The sequence below is a fragment of the Alosa sapidissima genome, chromosome 23, assembly GCF_018492685.1.
Source record: "Alosa sapidissima isolate fAloSap1 chromosome 23, fAloSap1.pri, whole genome shotgun sequence".
Taxonomy (NCBI): Eukaryota; Metazoa; Chordata; class Actinopteri; order Clupeiformes; family Clupeidae; genus Alosa; species Alosa sapidissima.
Window position 1 is genome coordinate 26,869,445 of NC_055979.1, and position 15,475 is coordinate 26,884,919.

The window sequence follows — 15,475 nt, forward strand, 5'->3', positions numbered from 1 at the left end:
CCGTATCGGCCGATGCTAAAAGCTACAATATCGGTATCGGATCAGAAGTGCAAAAACCTGGATCGGGACATCCCTAATAAATAGGTCTAGTTTTTCAGTCCAATTATTCATGTTGTGTGTCTCGCAATCCTTCTCTGTAGGCCTAGTGTGTTAAATGTTCGTTAAATAATAAAATACACTGCCCGGCAAACCCTGAAAGCTCTGTCTGTGCTGGCCCTCTGTTGCGCAAGCGAGTTGTTTATGGCCAGGTTGAAGTTGTGCCCAAAGCAACTTATCCATGGCCATTTCAACTGCCGGATGGCTGCAACAATATTCGCCTCATTGTCGGTTGTTATACAGGCAATTTGTTTCTCTTGTAATTTCCAGTCATTAATTGTCCCACGCAGTGCATCTTCCAAATTATCAGCTGTATGGCTTTCGGGCATGAAGCTGGTTTGTAAGCATTTGGACTGCAGTGCCCACTCTTTATTCTTTATACAGTAATGCACTGGCACTGGCATCATGTTACAGCTGGACCACATGTCAGGGCCAAATATTTTACATCACCCAGCTCTTTTGTGATGTTACTTCTGACCGCGTTGAAAAGGTTTATGATAGCCGTCTTGGAGAAATATTTCCAACCTGGCAGCTCATGTTGCTTATCAAAGGTATGGAGCATGGCCTTGAATGACGGCTTCTCCACTGTATTGAAGGACACCATTTCTTTGGCCAGGAAGCGAGTTACTGCATCTGTCAACTGCCTCCTTCTGTCACTGTCGGTTTTATATGTAGCCAGGGACTACGCCCCCAATTGATTACATCATCGCATCACACCGTGTATATCACTTCCTCATTTAGCCTAGGCCTTAAATCGCTATAAGTAGCAGCGTTTGGATGTTGGTGTGTTGCTCGGCTTTTTTGGAATAAAATCCCCCCCCGATCGATGCAAGGAAGGTAAGCCAGGGTTTATTTTGGTGTCCAGCGGACGCTCGTATTAATGCCCCTTAATTCACATTCATTCATTAGATTGCAGTTGTTGATGGTGAGCTCCCAGCGAACACTCAGCCACATTCCTCCCTTGTTCTAAGCCCTTTGGTCTGCTGATAAGGTGCGTTTTACTCCGAATTTTGACTATGATTCATTGTGTGTGCTAGTTTTAATATTATATTCTGGGAATGGTTAACAGGTGGGTTCTGCAACTACGACTGGTCGAATGGGCACTCAGCTACAACTTCCCCTGTCCTCCGTTGTAGAGGAGTATAAAGTGGCAATGTGTAGAGTCCTACTTAGCCTCAGAGACTTCAAAGACGACCTGGTGAGGCAAGTAGGGGTCACGACCCTGTCCAGACGCAAATGGTCAGCCAACACAGCTGTAGAGCAGGCGGTAAGTGTTCTCAAGCTGCAAGACATCCTTGGAAGCCCCTGCGTCGGACGGAGAGGACTTGGCTCTGCAAATTTCCAGCAGTGGAGAAGCGCAGGTGTGAAGAGCGGGCAGGAGATGGTTCAGGCCGAGGTGCGGACCCGTGAGGAGGAGAGGCGGATGGACCAAATGGGACCTTCCCAAGCGCAAGATCCCAGGGCGCATGGACCAAATGGGACCTTCCCAAGGATCCCAGGGCGCATGGACTAAATGGGACCTTCCCAAGCGCAAGATCCCAGGGCGCATGGACCAAATGGGACCTTCCCAAGGATCCCAGGGCGCATGGACTAAATGGGACCTTCCCAAGCGCAAGATCCCAGGGCGCATGGACCAAATGGGACCTTCCCAAGGATCCCAGGGCGCATGGACTAAATGGGACCTTCCCAAGCGCAAGATCTCATGGCAGGAGCTGTGGCGGCTGGAGCCCTTCCAAATTTCCTTCCTCCTGCGATCTGTCTGACACCCTTCCACTCACGCACTTACATGTATGGGGGCTAAGAGAAGATCCTAACTGCAAGCTTTGTGGTCAGAAGGGAACACTGGCGCATATACTACCAGGGTGTAAAACAGCTCTCACCCAAGGACGGTATAGATGGCATCATGACAATGTGTTACTGTCCCTGGCTGACACGTTGGAGCATGAGAGATCCAAGAAGAGGCCTGCCTGTACAGGCTTGAAGAGGGTGTTCACCTTTGTCAAGGAGGGAGCAAGGCCTTTTGCAACCAAGGCACCAAAGCCCAATCTCCTTCAATATGCCAGGTCCTGGGAGATGAGGGTGGACGTAGGCAAAAGGCTGCAGTTCCCAGAGGTGGTGCACACAACCCTGCAAAAGGCTGCCGTTCCCAGAGGTGGTGCACACAACCCTGCAAAAGGCTGCCGTTCCCAGAGGTGGTGCACACAACCCTGCGTCCAGACATTGTCCTGTGGTCAACTGAGGGCAGGAAAATAATCCTGGTTGAGCTGACGGTGCCATCAATTATTAAATTAATATTATTAAGGTGCTATATTGTTGTTTGAGGGCAAAAATTATTCCAAAACCCAGAATAGACCAAACAGTAGAGTTCTGAGACATGGCAGCTTGTAGGGAGTTCAAATAGGCTAGCCTACTAGAGTTATTTCCAGTAATGGGAATAACGGTGTTATAAATAACGATGTTACTAACAGCGTTACTTTTTTTCAGTAACGAGTAATCTAATTGATTACTCTTCCCATTTTAATAACACTGTTACCGTTACTGCTAAAAATTTCGGCGTGTTACTATAATTAAAGCTGTATTTTTTTCATCACACACTGAGCAGAGAGGCAAAGACCTTTTCCTTGGTTAGCGGGCAGTGCACGAGACAAGCGCATAAATGCTGACGATTGGCTGAGGTTGAGTACAATCTCTTCAGGGGGAAGGCTGTAGGAGTCGATTGCTGAGTGTGGAGTAAGACGCTCTGGAAATTCACAATTTCTTCGCCCCTTTTTTTTTTTTTTTAAAGAAATACTGGACTTTGTTTTTACGGCAACGAAATTGTGAATTTCCAGAGCGTGTTACTCCATATTGGAGCTAATTTTAAATACACTTATGAATGCTTTTAGCGATATACAGTAACAGATTTGTTACTGTATATCGCTAAAAGTGTTTAGCGATATACAGTAACAGATCTAAAGTCCTCAGGGAGACAACCTACACGCTGATTTTATTAAGAGGATATGCACGTGGGGACTCGCGAGCAGTTAGGGGCATCATTTTTTATGATTCCTGAAACCCCATTCAATCGTGCATAGGGATTTTTCTTACGAACCGGAACATGCAAAAATGAACACATACAAATTAGCACAAATTAGCTAGGCTATGTACCAAAAATGACATTTTACCGAAGTCGAATAGCTGTAAACAGTGTTGTAACTTAAATCTGTGTGTACAAAACCGCTTGGAGCTCCAGTGGAATTTTGATTTCACAACGTGAATTCTCGGTCTAGCCGTTGATGTGCCGACGGAATAGGCATCAGCACCAACCTCTGATCAAGGTAAACAAAATCTGACTCAGTGTCCGTCATGTTTGAAAGTTTGTAGTGCTGCAACGGAGAACGTGCACACGCAGGGGCGCAGTTGAGCAGAGCTGCGGCTATCTGAATGGTCTGAACACAGCAAGTGGATTTGATAAAATGGCCCATTATTTGACATAATACCGGTATTACAATATTGTCTCAACTAAATATTGTTTTCAAAAATATATCGGTCGTAGTTGTAATACCGATATATCGCCCAGCCCTACCTAGAGATTGGCATGGTTTTATTTCAGTTAGCCTATTAGCTGGTTTGATTTGCATTAAGCTCAATGAGCATCAAACCAGCTAATAAGCTAACTGAAATAAAACCATGCCAATCTCTAAGATCAATTTCCAAAAGATGATTTTATATTCCTCTTTTTAGTCAACTTTAGCAGAGGTGCCAATAAATCTGGAGGGTACTGTACATACATGACATTTGATTGGAGGCTAGTCTCACTGTCCCACAGCAACATTAAAATAGTTTAGATTTGTGGACATTGCTTCTGTTAATAATGTATTGTATTAACTGTCCATTACATTATAATATTCAGATTAATATTGAACATGCACATGTATTTTAAGTTCCGTTAAAGAGGGGTGGAGGTGGGGTCACATTTGAGCATTTAAAAATGTACTTGAAAGTAATGCATTAGTTACTTTCTGAAGTAACTAGTTACTTTTATAATTAGTAACTGGGTAAGTAATTTAGGTATTTTTTGGAAGAAGTAACTGTAACTAATTACTTTTTAAAGGTAACTTGCCCAACACTGGTTATTTCTCTGTGACTATTCTGTACGTTCATCTGCCTTGCGGTTTCATTTTTAATCTCCCCTGGTGGGCTTTTAGCCAGGCTACACCGTTATATAGCGAGCTATTTAACTTAGCCTAAATACACAACTGAAACAAAAGCAAGTCACAAACTCTGTAAGTCCACATTACTGTTTTATTTACAGTATGCTATTTACAAAGACAAATAGAAACCGACTGTATTGCTCACAAATTATGAGAATTTGAGCTGCAACTTGCCTTGCCTCTCGACTTTACCTTCCAACACTAAAGTTAACGCATCCCCTGAACTTACTTGAAACACTTCCTCTCAGATCACGACATATGCTGTCAATCAAAAAGAGTCCAGCCGCTGATGGTTCCTCCAATCATCATACAAATGCTTGGCGTCTGAGCCATCCCACTGTCTCATTCACTCCCAGAGACGCCGGGCTTCCCTTGAAATGACGATTTTGTGGTGCTTATCCAATAAACATCTAGGTTTTCTGCACTGAGATCAGCCCACTCTGTAGTGCCATTGAAAGTCCAGTGAAGCCGAGTGTCTATAGGGTTTTTGCATGGTTTTTTGATGGATCGTGTCGTCACAGCAATGTATTACGATTGCGAAATCACAATAAATGACCAGCAAAACCTTATTGCTGAATGAACTAGCCATGAAGTTGAACACATTTTTAGTATTTTCTAGTTGGAATAATAGGCTAATGTAATACAGTATTATTTTATGTGATTTTCCGTGATATTTTAGAGGAGGCTGAGCTTCCTCTGTAGTCTTAGAGCAATCGCTTCTATATATTTCAAATTAGGAATGGTGTATTTTGAGAGTATTGGATTCGGAACTTATCGCATGCCGTTAGGTAAACTTTAGTCGAGATTTAAGGAGCTTTGCCACTCGTCCATAGAGCTTTGACTGGTGAAGAACTCAATTTCATTAATTGCTGCAGTAACACCATAATTTCCCTTTGAGGATGAATAAAGTAATCTATCTATCTATCTAAATGGTGCTAATAAAAAAAATATCTTTAACACTGCAGTCAGGGATTTTACGTGATTTTAAGGCCATAACATTTTTTGTCACATTCAGCAATCATCTCCTAACGACCGCTAGCTGCCCATTCTGTGAGTACACTGTAAATAAAATACTCGGTCTCTGTGGGCAGCCCAGGCTCCAGAAACTGGAAGCAAACAAAGTGGGGGCAGCCTGGTCCCAAACAAAAACCAAAAACCAAACAAATCATCTTGATGCTTATTAAAAGGGATAAGTAAAGGTAAATAGTAAGGGTTACAGAAAATCAAGGTAGGCGAAAAAAAAATTTGCCAAAAAGTTGCGGTGTTTGGACAAAATTGCGAGGTCGCCCAGAATTCACGAGGATTTGCTGAATTTGCGTTAATTGTTGCGATCGCAACATCGCGAATTCCTGGAGGGACTGGAGAGTGACAGGACAGTGGAGAGAGTGATAGGACAGTGACACACCACAGTGCCCCCTTAAATTCTGCTTTTGTGAATACCCTGATGATCATGTCATGTCACACTCACACATACACACTGTGATCATCGGTCATGTCACACACACACCACCACCATACACACACACACACACACACCATGATCATCGGTCATGTCACACACACACACACACACACACCATGATCATCGGTCATGTCACACACACTCCATGATCATCTGTCATATGGTGTTGTGCTGGGAAATGAACAATGATGGTGCATGTTCTCACACTGCTGAGATCTCAGTACTAGTTGGCACAGCCACAGACCACACAGAAACATACACACACCACAGCGCACACACACACATACACACACGCGCACACACACATACACACACACCACACCACACCACACCACAGCGCACGCACACATACACACACCACACACACACACACACACCACACACACCACACATACACACACACACACAGACACACCACAGCGCACGCACACATACACACACCACAGCGCACGCACACATACACACACCACAGCGCACATACACACACACACACACACCACACCACACCACACCACAGCGCACGTACACATACACACACCACAGCGCACGCACACATACACACACCACAGCGCAGCGCACGCACACATACACACACCACACCACACATACACACACCACAGCGCACGCACACACACACACCACACACACACAGCGCACACACACACACAGCGCACGCACACACACACACACACACACACCACAGCGCACGCACACATACACACACCACAGCACACGCACACACATACACACACACACCACAGCGCACGCACACACCACACACACCACAGTGCACGCACACACACACACCACACCACAGCGCACGCACACATACACACACACACCACAGCGCACGCACACACACCACAGCGCACGCACACATACACACCACCACAGTGCACACATACACATCACACCACACATACCGCAGCGCACGCACACATACACACCACAGCGCACGCACACATACACACACACCACAGCGCACGCACACATACACACACCACAGCGCACGCACACATACACACACACCACAGCGCACGCACACATACACACACACACACACCACAGCGCACGCACACATGCGCACGCACACATACACACCACAGCGCACGCACACATACACACCACAGCGCACGCACACATACACACCACAGCGCATACACCCATACACCACAGCGCATGCACACATACACCACAGCGCATACACCACAGCGCACGCACACATACACACACACACCACAGCGCATACACACATACACCACAGCGCACGCACATATACACACACACACCACAGCGCACACAGGGCTACAGTGCCAACATTGACCCAATCACATTCTCTAGTCTATTGGCACTTCAGTCCACCATCAGGTGACCACAGAACTACTGTAATGGATACACACACAAGAAGAGCAAGATGGACATTTCTACTTGAGGACATTTTAGTCTGACAAATACTTCTAGAATGCACTCTCACACATACAGTACACACTCACATGCACAGAGAGAGAGAAGGTTTAGAGACAAAATCAGTAAATTTATTTCAGATCAGTTCAACCAATAGCATGATTTATATAGAACATAATACGCACACACACACACACATACACATACAATACACACACACACGTACACAGTGACTTTTCACAGCAATTACACCCATAAAATTTCACAATCAAGAGCTTTTAGCCTCAAGTATGTGATCTTACTGATCTTATTGCACATGACACAACACATTACTACACACACTCAGACACACACACACACTACTTCATCCATCCAGAGTCACACACGCACGGACACAGACATAGATGGTCATTGATCAGAGAAACACTATGACTCAGTCTGTTAGGCGGAGTGTGTGTGTGTACTGTATGCACTCTCTGCAAAAGGAGTCTGTGTTCTGTAGTGAGAGGCATGATTAGGGCAATTGAGGGCAAGTTCTGTTCAATGACCTCCAGGTCATAGAAAGCAGTGTGTGTGTGTGTTGGCCCCCTACAAGCCCACTAGGCTGCAGCTCTGCTTCCACAGCTGGGCCTGCAGGTCCTGGTCGTAGGACGTCTCGGAGGATGCTGCCCGCTGGCCGTTGTACAGGTAGCAGCCGCCCACACCCTCCAGCTCTGTCGCCACGGCAGCCAAGAGAGCGGTGGAGGCTCCCTCTGCTGGTGTCTGTGGGGATTACAGAGGTTAAAGCAGGCCATACACACACACACACACACACACACAGAATATACCCTCAACTGGTGTCTGTGGGGATTACAGAGGTTAAAGCAGGCCATACACACACACACACACACACACACACATGGAATATACCCTCTGCTGGTGTCTGTGGGGATTACAGAGGTTAAAGCAGGTCACACACACACACACAGAATATACCCTCTGCTGGTGTCTGTGGGGATTACAGAGGTTAAAGCAGGTCACACACACACACACAGAATATACCCTCTGCTGGTGTCTGTGGGGATTACAGAGGTTAAAGCAGGCCATACACACACACACACACACACAGAATATACCCTCTACTGGTGTCTGTGGGGATTGAAGGGAAAAGCAGGAGGCCATACACACACCCAGAAGATTTTTGTTTTAGATTTTAACACATAAATGAAGCATTCTGCTGTACTCTGAGAAGAAAATAACAGGAAAAGCCAACATTTACATTACATGCCCATAGGTAGACCTGCAAAGCATTCAATAATGAATATTAAATATTATTATATTGTATTATAATAAACGTGCAGTAAGAACAATTATGGCTGCATAAAATGACATAGGCCTAACAGTACTTAGGCCTACCAGCTGTTTTGAGTTAAGGCTATGTTTAGCCTAATTGAATAACTTGATGGAGAAGACATTTTCAGAACTGCCAACCTTGAAAAACATTCTTGAGTACTACAGTACCTCAACCCAGGAAAAAAACATGTATGTGTATGTAAAAACATATGTATGTTTTTTTTGTGTGTGTGTGCGTGTGTTTGTATGTGTGGATGGATGTGTGTGAGGGTGTGTGTTTGTGTGCGTGTCGTATGTGTGCATGTATGTGTGTGTGTGTGTTTACGTGTCTTTGTGTGTGTGTGTTTTTATGTGTGTGTCTTTATGTATGTGTACATAAATAAAGCAAATCAGGGAAGCACCTACTCTTTGCGATAAGTGCCATGGGATCTTTAACAACCATGGTGAGTCAGGACCTCAATTTAACATTCATGCAAAGGAAAACATCTCCTGCAGTACTGTATCCCTGTCACTGCAATAGGACATTGGGATTGATATGTATTTAGTGGCTTTTGGCCACAGGGAAGAGTGCCACCTACTGGCCAGCCACCAACACCACTTCCAGCAGGAACCTACTCTTCCAAGGTGGTTTCTTATCCAAGTACTAACTAAGCCTGCTTAGCTTCAGTAATTCAGCAAAGTCAGGGAATCTGCTGGTCTGGCTGCTGGCTAAAAACAAAAGGTGAAAGGCATATATGATTCTACAGTAACTGTCTCACTGAATTGCATTATGCACACTCAATTCTCACTGGTATCTGCTAGACAATAAGTACCAAAACATGATTAGTTCATAGATTTCACATGTAAAATACATTTTATACAACCCCACCATCATCTTGCTTGTTCATAATTCTGAGAAATTCTTGAATTGTGTGCATGTGTGCTTGTACGTGTTTGTGTGTGTGTGTGTGTATGTGCTTGTGGGTGTGCCTGTGTGTGTGCATGTGCATGCATGTGTATATGTCTACTGTGTGTGTATGTGTCATACATATGATTACTGTATTTGTGTGTTTGAATATCTGTTTATGCACATGTGTGCATATGGAATGGGTTAACATGACCCCTGGAGGCAAACATACGCAAAAAATTGGTCATCCTAGGCCCTACAGTTCTCAAGATATTAACAGAAAACTCTGTTGGGGTACGGTCACTAAATGTACACATAAATTAATTTATTGTATGGCCCCACATGAACGAAAGTCCACGAAACTTGGCATGCATTCAGAGGGTGTCATAATCCTACACTTTTAATTTTGTGCAGTTTTGACCATGTTAGGTCACAGATACCTGCGATTACAACACCTCATTTTTACTTTTTTGTTTTTAACTAGGTGGCGCTATACATGAAATGAGTGGTTATGGAATGGGTTGCCATGGCCCCTTAAGATCAACATACAAAAAAAGGTGGTCCTCCTAAACCCTACGGTTCTCAAGATATTCACAGAAAACTGTGTCCGCCCTACCCTCCTTTGGGGGGGTCCAGTCCAGCAGGGGGGCTACAGATCAAAACGAAAACTACATGCCCACCAAGTTTTGTGCACCCCGGTCTTTCAGTGTCTCAGGAATCCTTGACGGAAAATTGGCCATGCGGAAAAAAAAGAAAAGAAAAAAAAATCTGACTAAACCTATATGACCGCCGCTTTGCTGCGCAACAGTCATAATAAGTCGTGACCAAGCAATAACTTTCCAGGACAACAGATTAAACTATTAGGCTGAGGTAAATTCACAATCATACTCAGTGGAGATTGTTTTTGTTTCACAAAACGGCCAGCTGTGAGAATGTGAATTTGCGAGTAGCTCACCTCAGCAAGTCTTTCATTTAACCCACCAGGGCAGCAGAAAAGTAGCCTAACAATGTGATGTTTTATCTCGAGTCTGTAGTCAGAGATACATTTTAGTGTAGCATGGGGCATATGTTTATTAGCCAATATAGTTTTCCTTTCCTCATCGCTGCTAAAGGCAGGCTATGCGTAACAGAAATTGAGAGAGATAAAGCCCGCCCTCAGAAACAACTGATAGGTAGGTCAGTAAAAATAGCACAAAGAGAGGCCAATCACGTGTTGCCTGGAATTCTCTCTCTATGTCTTGTCCCTTACTCTCTCTATCACTCTTGCATGAAATCGACAAAAGTCACACTCCAGACTAGAAAAAAAAAAACTTTTTCAATTCACATGAATGATATATTTTGATTCAAAAAGGCAAATTTCGCCGAAAAGCGACTTGTTTGCTGGTATGGTGTGTGTGTGTGTATGTGCATACCCTGAAGAGTAGTCTGGCCACAGGTCTCTGGAGCAGCTGTGCCGGGCTGCAGAGGTTCTGGTAGAGGGCTGTGTCCACCATGCCAGGGTCCACAGCGTTGGTGCTGACCGGGAAATCGCCTGCTGTCAGCTGCTCATGCAGGTAGTAGGTGAACATGACCAGGGCCAGTTTACTCTGGGAGTACGCCCCGTGAGAACTATAACAAGACCTGCACACACACACAGAGAGAGAGAGAGAGAGAGAGAGAGAGAGAGAGAGAGAGAGAGAGAGAACAGTATCAGACTGTCATTTCTGTCTGTAGTTATGGCCCTTTCTATTTGTCTCGTAAATCTGCCGCCTGAGTTGGAAAGTGTAAATTACCCAGCTTTCTTGCGGCATTTCACGCATGCACGCTTCCTTTACTTCAGAGTACTCGAGGGTACCCCGAGGTGGACGTACGACCTTACGACAAACAGTTGAGATGAGATGACATGTATTTTCTTTGCATTTGTACTGTATTGGTCATTTTAATGTCGATGCAATGCTCTTACACACTAGATTACATTGCTGCTTCAATCCGGTCACCAATTCATGCATTGCACAGTCTTGCTGTGCATGCAATACAATGTAACGATTTGTTTTCCAGCCGGTTAGCTAGAGGCTACATGTAGCACAAAACAATAACAATGACTAGCCTCCTGCTAATGCCCCTCGTGACTTGAGAGAAACGCGACAGCACAGCACTTGTTGAAATTGAAATAGGCGAAATTGAGTTACTAAAAAAGTTTTTATTATTAATTCACATTGACCACACCCAACAAGGGAGAATGAGGGACATGTTCTTGTGTTCTAGACAAATGTACAGCACTAACGAGACAGCTGCTGCCCTGGTGGCATCCATGTTCTTCCCAAAAAGACTACAAACCCCAGTGTTCGCGCTAGCAACTCATTCGTACATGTTGTACGGGTGGGCGTATGAGATTTCTGAGTCAAATGGAAAACGCCATTAGTTGTGTGTGTGTGTGTGTGTGTGTGTGTGTGTGTGTGTGTGTGTGTGTGTGTGTGTGAGTGAGTGAGCACAGTCTACCCTTCAGCAGATAGAGGTTATTAAAAACTCATTCCCACTGTGCAGAACATTCCTCTGATATGTCACAGTGTGACAACAGCAACAACAACACTCTCTAATCCACACACACACACACATACATACAGACACACACACTCATATACAGACACACACACACTCATATACAGACACACACACACATATCAGGTTGATCATTCAATCACTCCTACTGTATGTGTCTAAACCCACTGCAACTGAGGAGACAATGCAATTTCCTGATGTGCACACACACACACACAATCCAAGGTAGAAGAGTCTTTAAGTGTGTATGCCTGTTACCCGTTACATAGAGTGCAGACAGACAACAGACCAAAACTGAGGGCTGTATTTCAATCTGGTTGTTAAGTCGTGATGCAATAATGTGCCGATAAATCTTTTTTTGGGTCCAACTGCTCCCAAAGCAGCTTGCTTTTTCCCAGAGATAAAAATAAACTACCCCCCCCCCCCATTCAGAGTCACCGATAAGAAAAGGTGTCAGTCCACTACTCACTTGCTCCTCAGAGTGCAATCTCATCTGGACGAGGGGAAAAGTGCTGGGAGAATAAACAATGTTCTTTGATTTCTCCAGTGCCTTTAACACCATTCAGTCTGTCAGATTGAGGGCCATATCTTGTGAGGTCTGCTGTTCAGACCCTGAAAGGATTTCTTTTTCGTTGATTGCTTTTTGTGAAAGTGTTTCTACTTATCTCAATAAGGAAAATAAATTAAGAGCCTATGTTGAGTACAAATAATGTCTTCTGAAGGCCTAAACAGAGCCCAGCCAAAAACTCCAATAAAATTTTGATCAGCTTTGAGAGACAGCTATGACCATGCAGGATCATCCAGACCAAACGTGACGATTTTGCTACATACTATTCCTATTTATGTACCAGCATACAAAATGTGAGCCTCCTAAATGGTTTAGTTCTTGCGCTATGGGCTTGTGAACTTTGACAAAAAAAAAGAGGCAGAACAAAATTGACACCCCCCTCCCTCCGTATAACTGGCTGTATCTTGGAAAGTATTGATCTTACTTAAAATAAATTTTACAGTGTGTCTCCTGGGTAACATAGGTACACCTGGTAATTTTTTCAGAATTTTTTGAGACCTACAGTAAGTGCGTGGCTGTAGAACGCAACAAACAGCTGAACGCAACAAAGACCAAGGAGATGGTGGTGGATTTCAGGAGATCTAAGCCACCTATGCTGCCAGTCTACATTGAAGGGGTCAATGTGGAGGTGGTCACCACATATAGCTGGGGATACACATGGACAATAAACTGGACTGGTCAGCCAACACAGATGCGCTGTATCAGAAAGAGCAGAGTCGGCTTTACTTCCTGAGGAGGCTGCGGTCATTCAATGTCTGCAGTAAACTCCATTGGATGTTTTACCAGTCAGTCATTGCCAGTGTCCTCTTTTATGCTGTGGTGTGCAGGGGAGGCAGCATTAATAAGAGGGCCGCTGGGCAACTGGACAGGCTGTAGTTGGCATTGAGCTGGAGTCACTCACAACAATTGCAGGGAAACGTACCATGAGCAGGATGCTGGCGATCATGGACAATGACCGCCACTCACTACACAGCACGCTCAATAAACAGCACACTGTAACTGTGTGTGTGTGTGTGTGTACCTGCTTTGCAGGTCCTCCAGGTTAAGGCGAGCCCCATAGTGTGTTGCTGAGGACATGTTGACGACGCGGCTGTGGTTGCCGTGGCGACCCGATCGCTTGAGTGTGTCCAGCAGCAGGTGCGTGAGCAGGAAGTGACCCAGGAAGTTCAGGCCAAACTGCAGCTCGAAGCTGTCCTCCGTCCGGCGCTCAGGGACCATCATCACGCCAGCTACACACACACACACACACGCGCAAACATACACACACACACACACACATGCAAACATTGTTTATCGTTTATAGTCAAATAGTCAATGCAGTCAATGCAAAACAGTTTTGAGTTGCACATCACAAGTGTTCAAATCTGGGACTTCAGCTGCAAGTGAGTCTGCAATTAACAGAATGATGTCAATGGTTTACACACACACACACACACACACACACACACACACAGAGAAAGGGAGAGACAGAGAGAGACAGAAAGAGTGAGAAAGAAACAGAGAGAGTGAGAAACAGAGAGAGAGAAACAGAGAGAGAGAAACAGAGAGAGAGAGAAACAGAGTGAGAGAGAAACGGAGAGAGAGAGATAAACCAAGTACCAATTAAATTACGATGCATGGGACAAAAGCCCAATTGAAATATTTCATCTCGAATTCTGCAAAAAACATCCTGGGAGTACACAGACATGCATCAAATCTTGCTTGCAGGGCAGAACCTGGACGATTTGGCTGATGGCAAATTTCGCTGGTACTTGTGACCATGTGACAAATAAAGGCTTACTTACTTACTTACAGTACTTACTTGTTCTCTCTTTTTAATTTCTTTTTAATTATTTTCATTTGTATTCTTTATTTTTTAAACAGATGTTGTATCTGTGTTGTTTTGTTATATGTTTGCTTTGGCAACACTGCTTCATTAGTAATGCCAATAAAGCTCTATTGAAATTGAAATTAAAATTGGGTATTTCAGGGGTCTAAAGGCATATCTGTTCAACATGCACTTAGTTTATTAAGAGTTTGTTTATTTTCAATAGGCTATTGAATTGACATTGTTGTTTATTATTGCTATTCTCCTTAATGTAGTCTTACCAAATTTTAAATTAGTTTACTGTTAAATTTAACTATTGTATTGTTGTTATTTGTACAGTATGTTGCTTTGGACAAAAGTGTCTGCCAAATCCCATAACCATAACAACCATAACAACAAAAGCAACTGTGAATAGTTTGGTTTTGAGTTGTGATTTAAAAGTCCCTTTTCATGCACAGGACTCTGGATATGATCTGGGAATCAAACGGGCGAATTATCAGAATTATTATTACATCGAAATCACCCACAGCACCCTAGTACCAAGTCTGTTCACTTGGGTGAGCGTATGTCTGAACACAAAAGGTAAAAGCACATGATGTAAGTTCAGTGAGGGGGTGGGGTGATGAAGCTCCGTGCGAAACTGATGGGGTTTCCCTTGGCTCAAATACTGTACATGCCAGTAAGTTTATGACTTTTTCATAATCATTCATTCAAGTTCATCCATTAATTCTTGTTCATGATAGACTATCTTACTGGGGAATACGGGAAGATCCCGTGGACAATCATTGTACTGTTGTCCCTCTGTGCTTCAGTTAAAAGGCATGCAAAACTCTCGAGAGTTTAAGAGGAACAGGAACATTTAGTCTCTTAAGAAGCCAGCAAGTTGCTATGCTACTAGCAATGCAGCAAGCTAAATTGGCATTGATATAATTACACGTGAACAAAGTGCTAAGTTAGATGAAAAAGACGTGCTAGAAAAAGTGTAGCCTACGTTAAAAAGAAAAGAGGGTCTTAAAAGAGCAACTTTCTGTTCCCATTCCCAGATCTTTTTGCAAGTGCATCTTGGGGACAGAAACGTGTCGCCCATTTAAGGGAATATGAAATACATGTTTTCAGACATTCTTTCCATTTCAACGATCTGGACTTGCCATATTAGCATTATTAATCATCATTATTGATTGAAAGTGCG

At 44.0% G+C, this 15,475-nt stretch overlaps 1 protein-coding gene across 2 annotated transcripts in view; it reads right to left on the reverse strand.

Annotated features, from left to right (window-relative positions):
- The window catches only part of dhrsx (dehydrogenase/reductase (SDR family) X-linked), a 33,206-nt gene that overhangs the window by 845 nt on the left and 16,886 nt on the right, over window positions 1-15,475 (reverse strand). The window contains exons 5-7 of one of the 2 annotated variants that reach the window (XM_042079755.1): window positions 13,501-13,708; window positions 10,786-10,993; window positions 7,723-7,917 (exon numbers count right to left, since the gene is read on the reverse strand). In XM_042079755.1, the coding sequence (XP_041935689.1) occupies window positions 7,744-7,917; window positions 10,786-10,993; window positions 13,501-13,708 (590 nt within the window). In that variant the 3' untranslated portion in view covers window positions 7,723-7,743. Of the gene's footprint in view, window positions 1-7,264; window positions 7,918-10,785; window positions 10,994-13,500; window positions 13,709-15,475 lie in introns of those variants that run through there. The other variant, XM_042079754.1, reaches the window with a different exon arrangement.